The sequence below is a fragment of the Sceloporus occidentalis genome, unplaced genomic scaffold (genome assembly GCF_023333645.1).
Source record: "Sceloporus occidentalis isolate IW3139 unplaced genomic scaffold, rSceOcc1.0.p SCAF_1, whole genome shotgun sequence".
Classification (NCBI taxonomy): Eukaryota; Metazoa; Chordata; class Lepidosauria; order Squamata; family Phrynosomatidae; genus Sceloporus; species Sceloporus occidentalis.
The window spans coordinates 206,351,210-206,366,774 of NW_028316981.1; the positions used below are offsets into that span (position 1 = coordinate 206,351,210).

General features: G+C 39.3%; 1 protein-coding gene across 1 annotated transcript in view; it reads right to left on the reverse strand.

Moving 5' to 3' along the window:
* Positions 1-15,565, reverse strand: part of HOOK3 (hook microtubule tethering protein 3) — a 73,132-nt gene that overhangs the window by 56,677 nt on the left and 890 nt on the right. The window contains exon 2 of the mRNA XM_089488661.1: positions 2,033-2,118. Within this exon, the coding sequence (XP_089344787.1) occupies positions 2,033-2,118 (86 nt within the window). The remainder of the gene's footprint in view (positions 1-2,032; positions 2,119-15,565) is intronic.

Genomic DNA, 15,565 nt, shown 5'->3' on the forward strand with positions numbered 1-15,565 from the left:
AATTTCACACACCACTCTCTAATTTGTAATTAGAACTCAAAGCTGTAATTTATTTTTTGACTAATAAAATATCAGCACAAGGCTGTTCATAATCTAAGTTACAATTAGTGAGGCATAGCTCTGTTTTCAGTGATGAGTAACTGGATGGCTGAAACAGAGATCACAGATCAGATGTCAGGAACAAACAACTCCCCTGACTGGTTTGGCTAGCTTAAAGAGTGAATGGGCTAGCTTGATTTGCATTTATGGAATAGTGCAGAGAAAGCATATTCCCAGACTGGGTTAGTAAACTTTGCATTCTTGTCCAAATGTACATATGTCTAGGAAATGGTGGATTTGTGAATAGAACGATGGCCCTAAACCCACACTTTTACTGAGTGGATGAATATATGGTAACTGTACCTTCCCTTCCTAAGCAGGTTTGTTCCTTTTTATTTTACACTGGCCCCTGCTTCCTTTCACTCTTCTTCTTTCTCATCTACACCCTGCATACTTCCATTTTTCAGTCTTATTCAATTATACCTCATCCATGTGATCACAGGGGAAAGCACAGTGTGACCAACGGAGCCTTCATCTGTGACTTCTCTGCCCCTTTATTTAGGTATCCAACTGCATATTTAGCAAAATGGTGTCAGTGGAAGTCTGCAACTGCTTATCACAAAGGCACCAGTCATCCTTGCAAGCAAGGGAACACTGAGTGATTCAATGCAGTTTGAGATGACAAAGCATTTTAAAGGATCTCACACATAGGGATTACGTTGCAGAACCATCACAGTCTACAGGTTGAGTATCCCTTATCTGGAACCCCAACGTCCAAAACTGTTCACATGGTTTGCTGAAATAGTAACACCTTTGCTTTCTGAGGGTTCAATGTACACAACTCTAGTTTTATGAACAAGATTATTAAAAATATTATATTTAAAATTACCTTCAGGCTATGCTTACAAAGTGTATACAAGACATCAGTGAATTTCATGTTTAGACTGTCTTCAAGATATTCCACTATATATGTGTGTGTGTGTGTGTGTGCGCGCGCGCGCAAATATTCCAAAATCTGAAAAAATCCAATATCCAAAACACTTCTGGTCCCAAACATTTAAGATAAGCAAGACTCAACTTGTTAGTATTAGATTCCCCCCCCCTCTCTTTTGATTTTAGACTTTATGCAAAGCTGCTTATGATAAGACCCCATCATAAAACATAGAAGATGAACTATTTAGCCATCCTCAAGCAATTTAATGTCCTCAAAACAACTAGACATAATACTGCAGGAAACAGAGCCTCTCTGTTTGTAACAGAATGCGCATTACGCAAGCAACAGCACTTTCTCCAACATTGCCTTGACAGAGCCATGACACTGAGAGTCAAACACTGCCTTCAATAAAGGAAGTCATTACCCACGCTATTTTGGAAGAGTAGCTAAATGGAGGTAGAGTACAACTGCAGTACAGACACTCAAGTCACACCAATCCTGTGATTCTTTCCCTACAGCATAGTTTACTGAACACGCAGATCTATCTTTATTATGGATGTTTTGCATAACTGGCATCAAGGGGATAAGAAGCCCATTCTTCCCTTCTATTGCTTTCTCCTGGGTCAAACTGCAGGTTGTTTCAAATTTTCATCTATCTTTTTCTTTACTTCTGTATGTTATAGCAGAAGATACCTTAAATATTATTTTTACTCTATAATTACCGTATTTTTTAAAAAGACTACCAGGCATAGTTATTTAGCTTACTGTTAAACTGATGTAGTCAAAATACTTCCGTTAAGATAAACACCCTTCCAAATTGAATCTTTGTTCTGTGAAGGAACACTGACATTTTTAGTTGTTTTCTATGATCAAAAACATGGACATTTTAGCATGAAATGAAATGTACTATTGACTACCAAGTGTACTTAAGATAAAATAAAAACAATACCATTTGCTTTTGCCTTTTGGGTTCTTTTTTTTTTTTTTGCAGGGGTAGAGGAGTCTAAGAAATCTGAATAAAATGAGTTATTTACAGTGATGTACAAAATGTTCTCTTACATCTTCTGAAGTACTTGAGCCATCACAACTCCACTGGTTAAATCTTCTACAGTCTGGCATGGTGCTTCAACATTAAATGTTTGGATCTGAGGAAGAACATACATATTTAGTCAGGACACATCCACAGAATTATTCCAAGACACTGTGAGATTTCAATAATGGTACAAGGTACTTCCCGACTATAAAACACAGTAGAGAAAAATCACAAAAGTAAACACTTTAGCTCCAAAGAATAATGGTAACCAAAATTATAAATAAAAAGCAGGTAAGTGTAGTGGCTGTGAACCAGGAAAGTTCTTAGTACAGGCACTGGCGACTAATATCTATAGACAGATGCCAAGGCTCCAGAATATGTGGTCTCTGCCCAGGGCTCGCATTTTTGATAACCCTTAAGAAAGAAAAACAACTTTACAATAATCCATTACTCCATCCACACTGCTTCTATGGTGATAGATCCTACGATTTGGAAAAATTCTCTTCAATAACTTGGGAGGGGGGGATTAATGTCAAAGGTTGGTAGTGCAATGGTTACAAAAATAGAAGCACTTTACAAGTAAGTACTTTGCCAAACTTGAATCCACTGTGGGTTGTACTATATGCAACAGCTTATGTTGGTGGGTTTTTTTTTTTAAGTCTAGTTTCATACAGATCTCATTTGACTGCAAATTAATGGGAAGTTCCTGCAGGATCTTAAGGGTTATGCACTTCCTCCCCTCACACAGAACAGATACCAGAAACTCTCATTTGAGAATTCATAAAACTGGAAGTATACCAACCCATATTATTCTGTTAACCAAGTGGCTCCTCTGAACATAAAACTAAAAGAAGAACTCCTGTTTCAGAAACTGAAATCTATTTTTGGTTAGAATAACAGTGTAATAAATGTATCCATCTTCAAGGTTTTTTTAAGCAACGGCAGGCAATGTTTCCAGATCCAAGATTTTCCACCCTAGAGAGTAAAAGTATTTAACCATTTTTCCCTTTAAAACAGGAAGTTAACACCCTGGAAAAAGGATAGGAACACAACTTCAGCCTGCCCATATTAACCCGGGTGCTAAATTGTTTCGTATGGAAACAGTTTTAGCTGAGCAAGTCTGTAGACCTATAATCATTTAATCCACCCTAACCAGTTCTCAAAATGTTCACAAACAAGTTAGAGCACTTGGGTGGACATGAAATGTTTCACCAGCAGCCCAAGTAAATATAAGCTTAACTCATGTCTTGCCTAAGTAATAAAAAAGAAAAATCTTTAGATGTTTTAAAAACCCACCCCACCCTAATTAGTTATGTAGAGCACACCTTGCACAAAAACATAACAATGGAAATTTCCTTTCAGTTGTTCACTTTTGACAATGATAACATTACTTAAACTTAACAATACAGATGTGCCTGTCAAGGAAAGTCAGTTGCTTTTTTATCAGTTGGAGTACAGCTGATGAAGTGGGCTTGAATGAACAAAAAATCTGTTTTGTAAAATCCGTCCATTTCTTTCGGCCTCTACTGCCAAGACTCTGGTCCACGCTCTGGTCGTCTCACAACTAGATTATTGTAACCTTCTTCTGGCAGGGTTTCCCCTCTCTCACCTCTGTCCTTTAATTTCTGTCCAGCATTCAGCTGCACACATTATCACATCCGCCCACCGCTCTGACTATATCTCTTCTTTATTACCATCCCTTCACTGTCTCCCCTTCCCCTTCTATATTCAGTATAAGCTCCTGTTGCTGGCTTTTAAAGCCCTCCATGGGCTGGCCACTCCTTATCAGACCTTCTTTCTTCTCACCTTCCCGCTCAGGCCCTCCGTTCTAGTAGTCAAGGTCTGCTGTCTCAGCCTAGGATTTTCTCTGCCCCGTCCCAGATTCTTCCCTTTTCACTTGCTGCCCCTCACTCCTGGAATCTCCTTCCCCCACGAGAAGCACGGGTCATCACTTCTTGAACTAGTTTCAAGTTGAAGACCATCTTGTTCAGAGAAGCGTTCCCAGGCATTGCGTGACTATTATTTGTTATCTGACATTTTTAATTTGTTCCCTGCTTTACCTTATTGTACCCTTTCCTGTATTGTTATGTATTATTTATATGTATTATGCTATTATTTCTTAGATTGTATGCCATGGGCAGGTTTACTTTATCTATTTTATTGTTTGTGTGTACAGTGCTGTGTAAATCTACAGTGCTATATAAATAATTGTTGTTGCTGTAACAGATGAACACAACTACAGCAATTCTGATTTTAAGTTATTTATTTGCTTGTAGCTGCATATTTCTCAGGATATGGATTATGTTTTAAAATATATTATCATTTGGCAAATAAACGTTTGCTATCTCCCTGCTCATCTTGTTGCGTCCAGCCATCCAACCACCTCATGCATGCCTTCTCCTACTGGGCCTATTCAGACAATGCAAACTTAGTACAATAATGTACAATTTATCACCACATTCACAGGATTCTCCCCTCTCCTTGTATTGATTATTTCATCTTTTCCATTGTTTCTTGTGACCTCTGAACCAGAAGGCATGATTTTAGTGATTCCTAGGAATAGCACAGCGATGGCGAACCCATGGCACGCGTGCCAGAGGTGGCATTCAGAGCCCTCTCCAGCATAGAGTTTGCTAGAGTTTGTTACTAGAAAGCCAGAGGGACATGGCACTTTGCAATAAATAAGTGGGTTTTGGGTTGCAGTTTGGACACTCGGTCTCTAAAAGGTTCACCATCACTGGAATAGCATATCAAACCATGGTTCAACATCATGGTTTGCAGGGATTATTTAAACCACCTTATACCAGTCTGGGCACTATAAGAAATTATGGACTGATTAACAATCCCAGAAGTGCTAAGTTATTAGAGAAAGGGGAACACACAAACATAAGAATCATTTTGTCATATAAGCCAGGGTTATGGGGCTATGACCATCTGTAATACATATAGGGCCCTTCTCCTCTTTTTAACCATTGTTAAAAAGCTATTGTAAAAGACAACTTTCAAACTTTTAAATTTTTTATTGCGGAAGCACACTGACTGAGTATGTAGTGGGGTAAATACAAAGTTCAGAAGAAAGCTCTGCTATATATTTATATTACAGTGGACCCTTGTTATACGCTGGGGTTTGGTTCCAAGATCCCCTGTGGATAACAAAATCCGTGGATGCTCAAGTCCCATTAAATATAATGATATAGCAAAATGGTGTCCCTTATAAAAAATGGAAAATCAAGGTTTGATATTTGAAATTTATACTTCTTTTGAACATTTTCAAACCGTGGATGCTTGAATCCGTGTATAAGAAATCAGTGTATAAGAAGGGCCAACTGTATTTGCCGCTTTGGATCCCAATCAATTTCCAAAATAGGCATGGCAATGAAACAAGAAAAAAAATTCTGCACTGGTCAAGCTTGATCAGTACTTGGGAATTTAAGGGCCATGCCAGAAATCAAATGATTCAGGGTGATTGCTACCAAGCACGGCTATACAGATTACCTTTTGTGGCCCTCACAGCCCAACAAAGAAACAATTATCTCTTCCTACTTATTAAATTTGTTTGTTAGCATTTGTCAACATTCCCTAATCCATTAAAATTTAAAGTTACATTCTCCCAATCAATTTATACAAGCTTTTGCATATTTCAGTTCTAATTGCTCTTTAAATATAGTTCAACTACTTAAACTGAAGCTTACCCTTAAAATTTTAAAATAAGTTTTAATACTGTCAAATAAGTTAGAAAACCTTTTTCCAAACATTATGCTTTAGCTCAAAAACAGTGTTATGGTTCAGATATGCAGGACACCACAAACCTCAACCAAATAACCATATTGCAAATAAAAGTATTCCTCATGGATTGTTGTTAATTACTAACCACATTCTATTCCATAAATCAGCAAGCTGTTTTCCAATGGCCTTTACCAATTAAAATGCAATATTTTGTAAATACTGCATATATTGGTTTGTGTGATAATACAGAAAGAAGGTCTACAAATGCTTGCCTTTTCTAAATGGTTCATTTCTGTGCAACAACAGTAACCAGTAGCTCTCTGTAGAGATTTTAATTCCACTAGTGAGTCAGTTATAGGAAACACTGAGGTCATGTCAAAACCTGTCAGTTTAACTGAGTAGTAATATTTAGCATCAACTAACCAATCAAAGTCATTGACTATTTACAAACATATAAGGTACCAAAAAGATCTAATTACTGTATTTCAATTGTTTAAGTTCACTCCAGGACAGACAGTATAATCTTCGTAACTTTCAATTTCAGACCTGCACATTGCCAAATACTGTATTACGCATGTCTTTGTAACTGTACCCCATGGATCTATCTTTAGTAATGACTTTAGCCATGGCAGGGCCTGAGAAACACGTTACCTTCTTATCTAATGTCTGAACTGACTCTGACCCTTTCAAAGCGCTGAATATGACCCACAAAGTATTAGAATGGGCCTCAATATACCTGAAAGGTTTAGGGATGGGTGGTCATTCATCCTCCATTTTACAACCTCCAAGATTAAAAATGCACCTTCTTAAACTCATCACCTATGAAGAAATTAAGGCTACAAAAATATTCCTTATGGCAGTCTCTGAACTGCAGTGTTACTTCCCCAAAAACACATTAAAGCTTGACACCAAACATTTCCCAGAAACAGCATAAGAAATATTATATTGATTGCCTCCCAATGGTAAATAATAAAGTATTATGAAAACAGAATTTTAATGTCTCTCCCTCTCCCTGCTGACAAAAATTTCTTGTAATAAATCCCCATACTTAGATAAATTAAATTGTACATGAATTTGATTAATTTAATATTCATGAACTCCCCCTGCCCCAAAGTTATGCTATTTGTGCATTCAACAAGGACAAAACCAGGTGCATAGATGGGATACATCTGCCTGCATTACAAATGGGGAAAGCTGGCACATGAGAAGGTAAGAAACAAGGGCACATGAGACAACTGTTATAAACTGGAGTAGACTGAAACAAGTATGCATTTTGCATATACTATATGCTATTAGACTTTCCTTTCACAATACAGAAAATACAAATAATATTCAAAGAAAATGCTGTATCCCATTCCACTTTGACCCCACCTCTACAATTATGCATGTATTTCTGAGACTTGAATGTCAATCTCCAATGCATCAAAGAACTGGATTACATATCAACACAAGCTCCTATTACAGGGGTAGGCAACCTGCGGCCCGTGGGCCGGATGCGGCCCGGCGAGGCCTTGGGACCGGCCCCAGCCCAGTCCTGCCGCCGATTGCCGCCGGGGCCTTTGGGGGGCAATTGTCTATAGAAGCCTCAGAAACATGCATTTATATTAACATTTTTTTAAAAATCAGCAATTTTTTTTGCGTGTCCTCCATTTTTTTAAAAAAAGTGTCTTCCATTTGAAAATTTTGTCCTACATTTGTCCTGGTTTATTTATATATTTAATTTTTTAAAAAATTATTTAATTATTTATTTTTTGGCTTTGGCCCCCCTGTTGTCTGAGGGACAGCAACCCGGCCCCCGGCTCAAAAAGATTGCCTACCCCTGTCCTATTAAAATCAATACGTTAGTCTTCCAGGTGGCACAAGATTCTTTTTCTCCCATCCTTTACTTCTCTACTTTATATAGTTAGAGACTAAAATGCCTAACTCTTTGGAAAAGAGATATCCCACTCCAGGTTTTTGTATTATTAATTCTTTTCAAGTGCAATGTAGCACATGAAAAAATGTAGCAAGGCAAATGTATACAAGAATGAGCCTTTTGGTGGTGACAGCCCGGCTGTACTTCCAATACATTTACTTGACATCATCTTTTTGAATGAACATTTTTTTCTATTCACCCAGGTTTCTTAAATAAGTTTTTTTAAAAGCCTAGGCCTTGCTGATTTCATGGTTTTAATTATCATTTTATTTTTTAAATTGCACTATATTGTATTTTGAGGACATTCTTTATTATCTGAAGGGGAAAACAGCACCAAGGGGTCCATACGAATCGTTAAGTGAACAGTATTGTTAAAGCATTTGATCTGGAATGGGGAAAACCCTGCTTCTCTTGGACACCAATCTGATTTTCAGTTTGAGATTAAATCAAAGCATAACTTGAAAATTGTAACTCCCAGAAGCGATCATAAGAGGAGGTGCCCTTTGATATAACCAGAATGCAAACTACTTATTGTATATATTCATGAATACCTCTAGAAATTTTAGTCAAAAAATTGACCCCCAAAAACCTGAGTTGACTTACTCATGAATCAGTGTCAGTAATGTACTTTAACTGTAATTTTAAAAAGGAACCATCCCCTGGTGAAAGGCAAGAGTAGTCTGTACTGCAAACACTGACCGCTCTCTATTCATTCATCCATACAGCCTTTAGTATGAGCACAAACATGCCTGCTGGGATTTTGTAAGTTTTTTCACATTGTTTTCCTTTGCTTCATCCTTTAGATCCTTTGTTACATGCCTCTAAGTTTTACTCGCGACATATCCACAGGTCATGTCAAAATCCATAGTTTTGGCCCCAAAACCTGCCCTCGGCTTATACATGAAGTCGACTTATAATTGAATCTATATGGTAGGTCTGAAAATCAAACACAGTAGTCTGAATTGGGTTTGTAATTGAATTAGCAGAAGATTTCAAAATCTGCAACATATGAGCATACTAAGTAGAACATGTCAAAAGGCAAGTGGCAAAATCTTGCAATGAAAATTTACAGTTTTAGAGGGAGCATGATGAAAGAATGAACTAGAGTGAGCAAGTAGTATCAAACTCTGAAACATGGCAAAATATCCCAAGATGTTGCATTAATACATTTAGTATATGCACTGACAACAGCCAGCTTCAATAACTGCACTTACTGCATTTATATATCACACCAAGATATTAATCCTCATTGAATAAGCCATGATGAGTATTCCCACTTTGCCCCTCTCTCTTCACAGACCTGAGTAAATGAACTGAGAAGTCACAGAATCCTGGCCTGTAAAGAAGCAATTCCCCATAAGCTCTTGCTTGAATGTACAATTACAGAGCCCAAAATACCAAAATACAGGTTTTAAAAACAAAAGCTCAAAAGTATGGCCTTGTAGAACTTGGCCTATGCAAATTCTAACTATAGCTGCAGTCTCCCATCCACAGCACTCTGTAGATTCAGAGTTCAAGAAAGCAGTTCTCAGCCTACTTTACAAAATAAAGTCCTTCCAGAGTTGAAAGATAAACTCTTAAAATACTGTACCTTAAATAAATCATCCAACAGGAAAACCAAAGTGCACGCAAGTACCCAGTAGGTAAGCATTTGTCAGGCTTCTTGAAATAAGCTATCATGGCACAGTTAAGCACAGAATCCAGAGAACAGCAAACAAGCCTATGGTCTAAAACACACTGCAGAAACACTCCAGTTTGAGACCACTTTAACTGCCCTGGTTCAGTGCTAGGGAATCCTGGGATCAGTAGTTTATTGTGGCACCAAAGCTCTCTGACAGAGAAGGATAAATGTCTCACAAAACTATGGTTCCCAGAATTCGCTAGCATTGAGCCACGGCAGTTAAAGGAGTTTCAAACTGGTTTATTTCTGCAGTGTGTTTTGGACTTTTGTCAATGGTCTGTGCACATATATACTGCGCTTCTACAGTTTGGTGTTTTATACACAATCCTCAGACAGTGAAGTTTTAATAACAAAACTGATTTTATGGTGTTCTAGCACTTTTGAGACTCAAAGAGATTTCTTCATAGACTCAGTCTGCTTCATCAGATGCCCTTCAGAACGTCTTTCTCTCAGAATCAAAGATGCTACAAGATCCTTTTTTATACTGATACAGACTAATACAGCTATGTCTTTGAATACAACGACATGGGCTTACCTAATTAATCAACATGCCTAAGTATGTACGTAGCATTACGAGATTTTGCCTTTAAAAGCCCATCTATATACTGGTTGAAGGCCAAAGTGTGCCAAGTTTCTCAATTTAAGTACTAACTCAAAAAATTCTATTTACAAAATGGTAAACTCTCAGAATACTGGTTCATTTCCAAGAATCCAAACTCTCTAAAATTCGAAACATTTTTCATGGGTGGCCAGAGAAAGTGAAACCTTTGCTTTCTGGTGGTTCAGTGTAGACAAATTTTGTTTCATACACAAATTTATTTAAAATATTGTATAAAAATACCTACAGGTTATGGGTATAGGGTATATATGAAACATAAATGAATTCTGTGTTCAGACTTAGGTCCCATTGCCAAGATCTCATTACGTATATGTAAATATTCCAAAATCCCCCAAAATCCACAATCGGAACCATTTCTGGTGCCAAACATTTCAGATAAAGATATACTTAACCTGTAGTCACTCAGAGTAGTCTATGTCTTTCAGAAATTGAGAATATTAACTGCAAAAATACACTGGTGGTCTAAGTAAGGAGGAAGAACATGCCTTATCCTGGAGTAGCAAGACGAGGCAAAGTTCTTACCCACCCCAACTCACACCTCATGATGCCCCTGTACATTTTTCAAGCAAGGACTCATGCACAGCAGCACATGAAATCTGCTGCAGGCCTATACTCCTTGCATGTCTGCGCACTGTGCGTTACATGTGCAGACTGGAACAGCCACAACAACACTGGGATACTATGCAAAGCCCTCTAAAATATATGAAGAAGCACAGATGCATAAGGGTATTATCCCTATATCACCAGGATCCCTCTGTATGATATGCCAAGAAATAGCCCTTTAGAAATAACCCCCATCAAAAATATCCATACAATGCCTCCCCAAAATGGAATGCAGGAGGCCTATTAACATTATTCAAAGGATGCCACAACATGGGTGTGGTGGCAGATTTCCATTCTTCATTATATGAGGCTTGAAGAAGATCTCGAACTAGGTTTGTAAGCTGTAACTAGACAAGTGTTTTGCCTTCCCCAGATTAATACATTCTAAGTAGTAACTTCCAGGGGCTATCTATATATTCAGGGGTAGCCATGCTGGCCATATACAGTTGGCCCTTCTTATACACAGATTTTTTATACACGGATTCAAGCATACACGGTTTGAAAATGTTCCAAAAAAGTATAAATTTACCTTGATTTTCCATTTTTTATAAGGGACACCATTTTGCTATGTCATTATATTCAATGGGACTTGAGCATACACGGATTTTGTTATACACGGGGGATCTTGGAACCAAACCCCAGCGTATAACAAGGGTCCACTGTAGCTACTTTCCAAGGGTTAGTCATTTTGCTCTATGGCTAAAAAACATGTGCCACCCAAGCATAATCTACAGTGGATCCCAAGAAATACAGGCTTAAATATAAATTGCCATACTAATATTTACTTCTCAGATTTGTATAAAGAATGATTTGATTTGAGAAATCAAACACACTTAAATAAAGGTAGAACAGACATTTGGAGAAACATTGCACAGGGGAAGCTTGTGAAAAAGGCCTTTGAAAGGGATCTATCACCTAACATGGGGCAGAAAGATGGATGCAATCATCACAGCTGAACTATACTATGCCTTTCACCCACAACAGAGCAGAAATCCAGAAGGAACTATCTACAGTCAAACACACTTCTTGGAGAAGCAGACCAGTCTAATACCCCTGTTTTCAGATACTTGTCAAGTTCATTCTTTACAAAAGAGACTTTGCATGTTAGTTCCATTGAATTCAGTGATGCTTACTTCTAAGTAGGCAAACCCAGGAGGACTGAGACACTAAGGTTGCACCTACTCTGTAGAAACAATACAGTTGGACACCACTTTCAAGTGATGTCACTCCAGCCTAGGGAATCCTGGAATTAGTAGTTTTTACAAAAGCAGGGTGACCAGAGGTCTCCCTTTTCTAGACATGTCCTACATTTCACCCATTTGTCCAGAAGGAATTTCAAAATGTCCTTTATTTTGAGCTTGACTAAGAAGCATAAATTTACACTTATATCAGTGTTTTTAGCTTATATTTTTCCTGACTGTCCTACGTTTTGTGGTGCCTTTGCATTTGTGACTTATTGTCACCTTGGTCAAAGGGTCATCTACCCTATATTAACAACACAGTTGGGTACCACTTACAAGTGTTGTTGCTCCATCCTGGGATATGTAGTTTTACCCTTGAGCCTTCTCTGCCAAAGGGAGCATCTACCCTGTAGAAACAATACAGTTGGACACCATTTTCAAGTGCTGACGCTCCATCCCAGGGAACCCTGCAATCTGTACTTTTACAAGGCCTTCAGCCTTCTCAGCCCAAGAGTGCTGGAGGTGGCGCCTCACAAGACTACCAATCCCAGGATCCTGTGAGATGGAGCTATGGCAGCCAAAGCAGTGTCAAACTACATTTTCCCTACAGTGTAGATGCAGTCACTACAGACTGCCAGAGGAGACTCATTAAAGGGTGGATGGAGAGAAGAAGAAAAGAGAGTAGGGGGTGAAGTGGTGCCTCAGAGGATGCCTCACAGCACATGACCATGAAACCCACTGGATGATCTTGGGCAAGTCACACTCTCTCAGGAGATGGCAATGGCAATTCCCCTCTGAAGAAACTTGCCAAGGAAACCTCATGAATACATTCGCCTTAGAGTTGCTGTAAGTCGGAAACAACTCGAAGGCACACAAAAACAACAGCCCAAGGGAAAGGAAGCTTCCCCAGGCCCAGGCTGACTACACATCATAGCTACAAAGGAGGACAAGGCACTGCAGAAACATAGGATACTCAAAACTGTAGTACTTGACAACATACAGAAGCTCAAAACACTCATACAAATATAAATTAATGCTTCTTAGTCATACTCAAAATGGAGGACAGTGAAATTCCTCCTGGACAGAAGGTTGAAATGGAGGATATGTCCTGGAAAAGGAGAACATCTGTCCACTCTGGTTGGACACCACTCTCAAGTGCTGTAGTTCTATCCTAGGGAATCCTGAGATCTGTAGTTTTACATGGCCTTCAGCCTTCAAAGGGTGCGTTCGCCCTGTAGAAACAATGCAGTTAGGCACCACTTGAAGTCCTGTAGTTCTGTCCTAGGAAACCCTGAAATCTGTTAATCATAAGGCCTTCAGCCATCTCTGCCCAAGGCCAAGAGTGCTAGTGGTGGTGCCTCACAAGACTACTAATCCCAGGATCCCACAGCATTAACCATGACAATAAAAGCAGTGTCAAACTGCATTATTCTTACAGTGTAGACACACCCACCACAGACACAATGGAAGACTGAGGAGGTCAGTTCAAGAGTCAGAAGGAGAAGAAAAGAGGGAAGGGAGTGAGAAGGGTGACGCATCCAGAGGATGGATCTCAGCAGAGCCAGACCTAGAGGTTGTAGATGAGAAGGAGAAGCACCCCCAGGGTGACTGGATGTCCTAACCCCAAAGGAGGACAATGCACCACAAAATGTAGGACATTTTAAAAAATGTAGCCCCACCTAAAAAAGCCAAAAAAACTCCTCGAAATAGAAATTCATGCTTCTTAGTCATGCTCAAAATAGAGGAAATTTGGGGATTCCTTCTGGACAGAAGCCTGAAATGTCGGACCTGTTCTGGATAAGGAGGATGTCTGGTCACCCTGGTTGGCCACCACTTTCAAGTGCTGTAGCTCTGTTCTAGGGAACCCTGGGATCTGTAGTCCCACAAGGCCTTAAGTCTTCCCTGGTGGCGGTGCCTCACAAGACAATCTATCCCAGGACCCTACAGCATTAACATTGGCAATGAAACTGGTGTCAAACCCAGTTATTCCTACAGTATGACGAACCCACGACAGACACAGAGGATGGCTCTCAGCAGGACTGGGCCCAAAGTTTCTGGATAAGAAGGAGCCTAAGGGGCTCAAAAGCTCAAAACACTCATAGAACTATGAAATCATGTTTCTTAGCCATGCTCAAAATGGAGGTCATTCTGAAATTCCTCCAGGACAGAAGGCTCAAATGCCATGGAAAAGGAGGACCTCTCCAGTCATCCTGGTTGGATATCACTTTCAAGTCCTGTAGCTCCACTCTAAGGAATCCTGGGATCTATAGTCTTTAGGCTTCCCTGCCCAAGAGTGCTGGAAGTGCGTACCTGACAAGACTACCAATCCCAGGATCCCACAGCTTTAACTGCGGTCCAGAACACGCTGCAGAAATAATCCAGTTTGAGATCACTTTAACTGCCCTGGCTCAATGCTAGGAAATTCTGGGAACTGTAGTTTTGTGAGACATTTAGCAGCCACCTGCCTCTATCAGAGAGCTCTGGAGCCACAACAAACTGCAGTCCCCAGGATTCTCTAACACTGAGCCAATGCAATTAAAGCTGTCTCAGACTGGATCATATATGAAGTGCGAATACAGGCCTTCAAACTGGATTAATCCTGCAGTGTATTTTGGGTCCCATGTGAACAAAAGTGGTGTCAAACTGCATTATTCCTACAGTGTAGACCCACTCATCAGAGACACAATGGAGGCCATAGAAGGAGGCCCATTAAAGAGTCAGGGGAGGAGAAGAAGAAGAAGAAGAAGAAGAAGAGAGATTAAGGAGTTTAGAGGTGCCTCAGAGGTCCAAAACAAACACTGCAGAAATAATCCAGTTTGAGACCGCTTTAGTTGCCCCGGCTGAATGCTAGGGAATTTTGGGAAGTGTAGTTTTGTGAGACATTCAGGTTTCTTTGTCAAAGACCACAACAAACTGCAACTCCCAGGATTCCCTAGCACTGAGCCAGGGCGGTTAAAGCAGTCTCAAACTGGATTATTTCTGCAGTGTATATGTTTGGGACCTCTAAGGAGAGGAAAGGATGTGACTAGCTTTCTTCATTTGTCTTCACTGTATACTAGTCAGTGTTATTATTTTAGACATGGTTCAATCATGTCATGGTCGTTGTTTCAAAGTGTGCCCTTTAAGAGATGTTGAGGTTCAGCTCCCAGAAGCCTCAGCCATGTTGGCCAAGAGTCTGGGATTCTGGGAGATGAAGTCCAAAACCCCTTAAAGAGCACAGTTTGGGGACACTGCTTTAGACTGTATGCCGCTTGGCAGGTTTTCATTCTGTTTCTTATGTTATTTGACCCCCGACAATGTAAACTTCACAGAGCTGTATAAATAAATGGTAATAATCATAATGCCCTCACCGCAAAAAATGTAGCACAGTCCACAACCATATATATATATATATATATATATATAGGTTCTGGACTCTGTGTGTATATCTATATATACAAATATATCTGTATATCACACACACACACAGTTATATATATATATAGACACATATCTGTATGCTTATATGTGTGTGTGTGTGTGTGTTGATAGATACACAGACATATATTAGTTCTGGACTATATATATATATATATATACACACACACACACATATATCTGTACACACACATATATATACACATATATCTGTACAGCTATATATATGTGCATGTGTGTGTGTATGTGTGTATATATCTATATATATATACACACACACACACACGCACAAACACATATATAGTCCAGAACCAATATATGTCTGCATGTGTATATATATATATATAGAGAGAAAGAGAGACATACACACACACACACACACACACACACACGCACATGTATATATAGGCTCTGGAC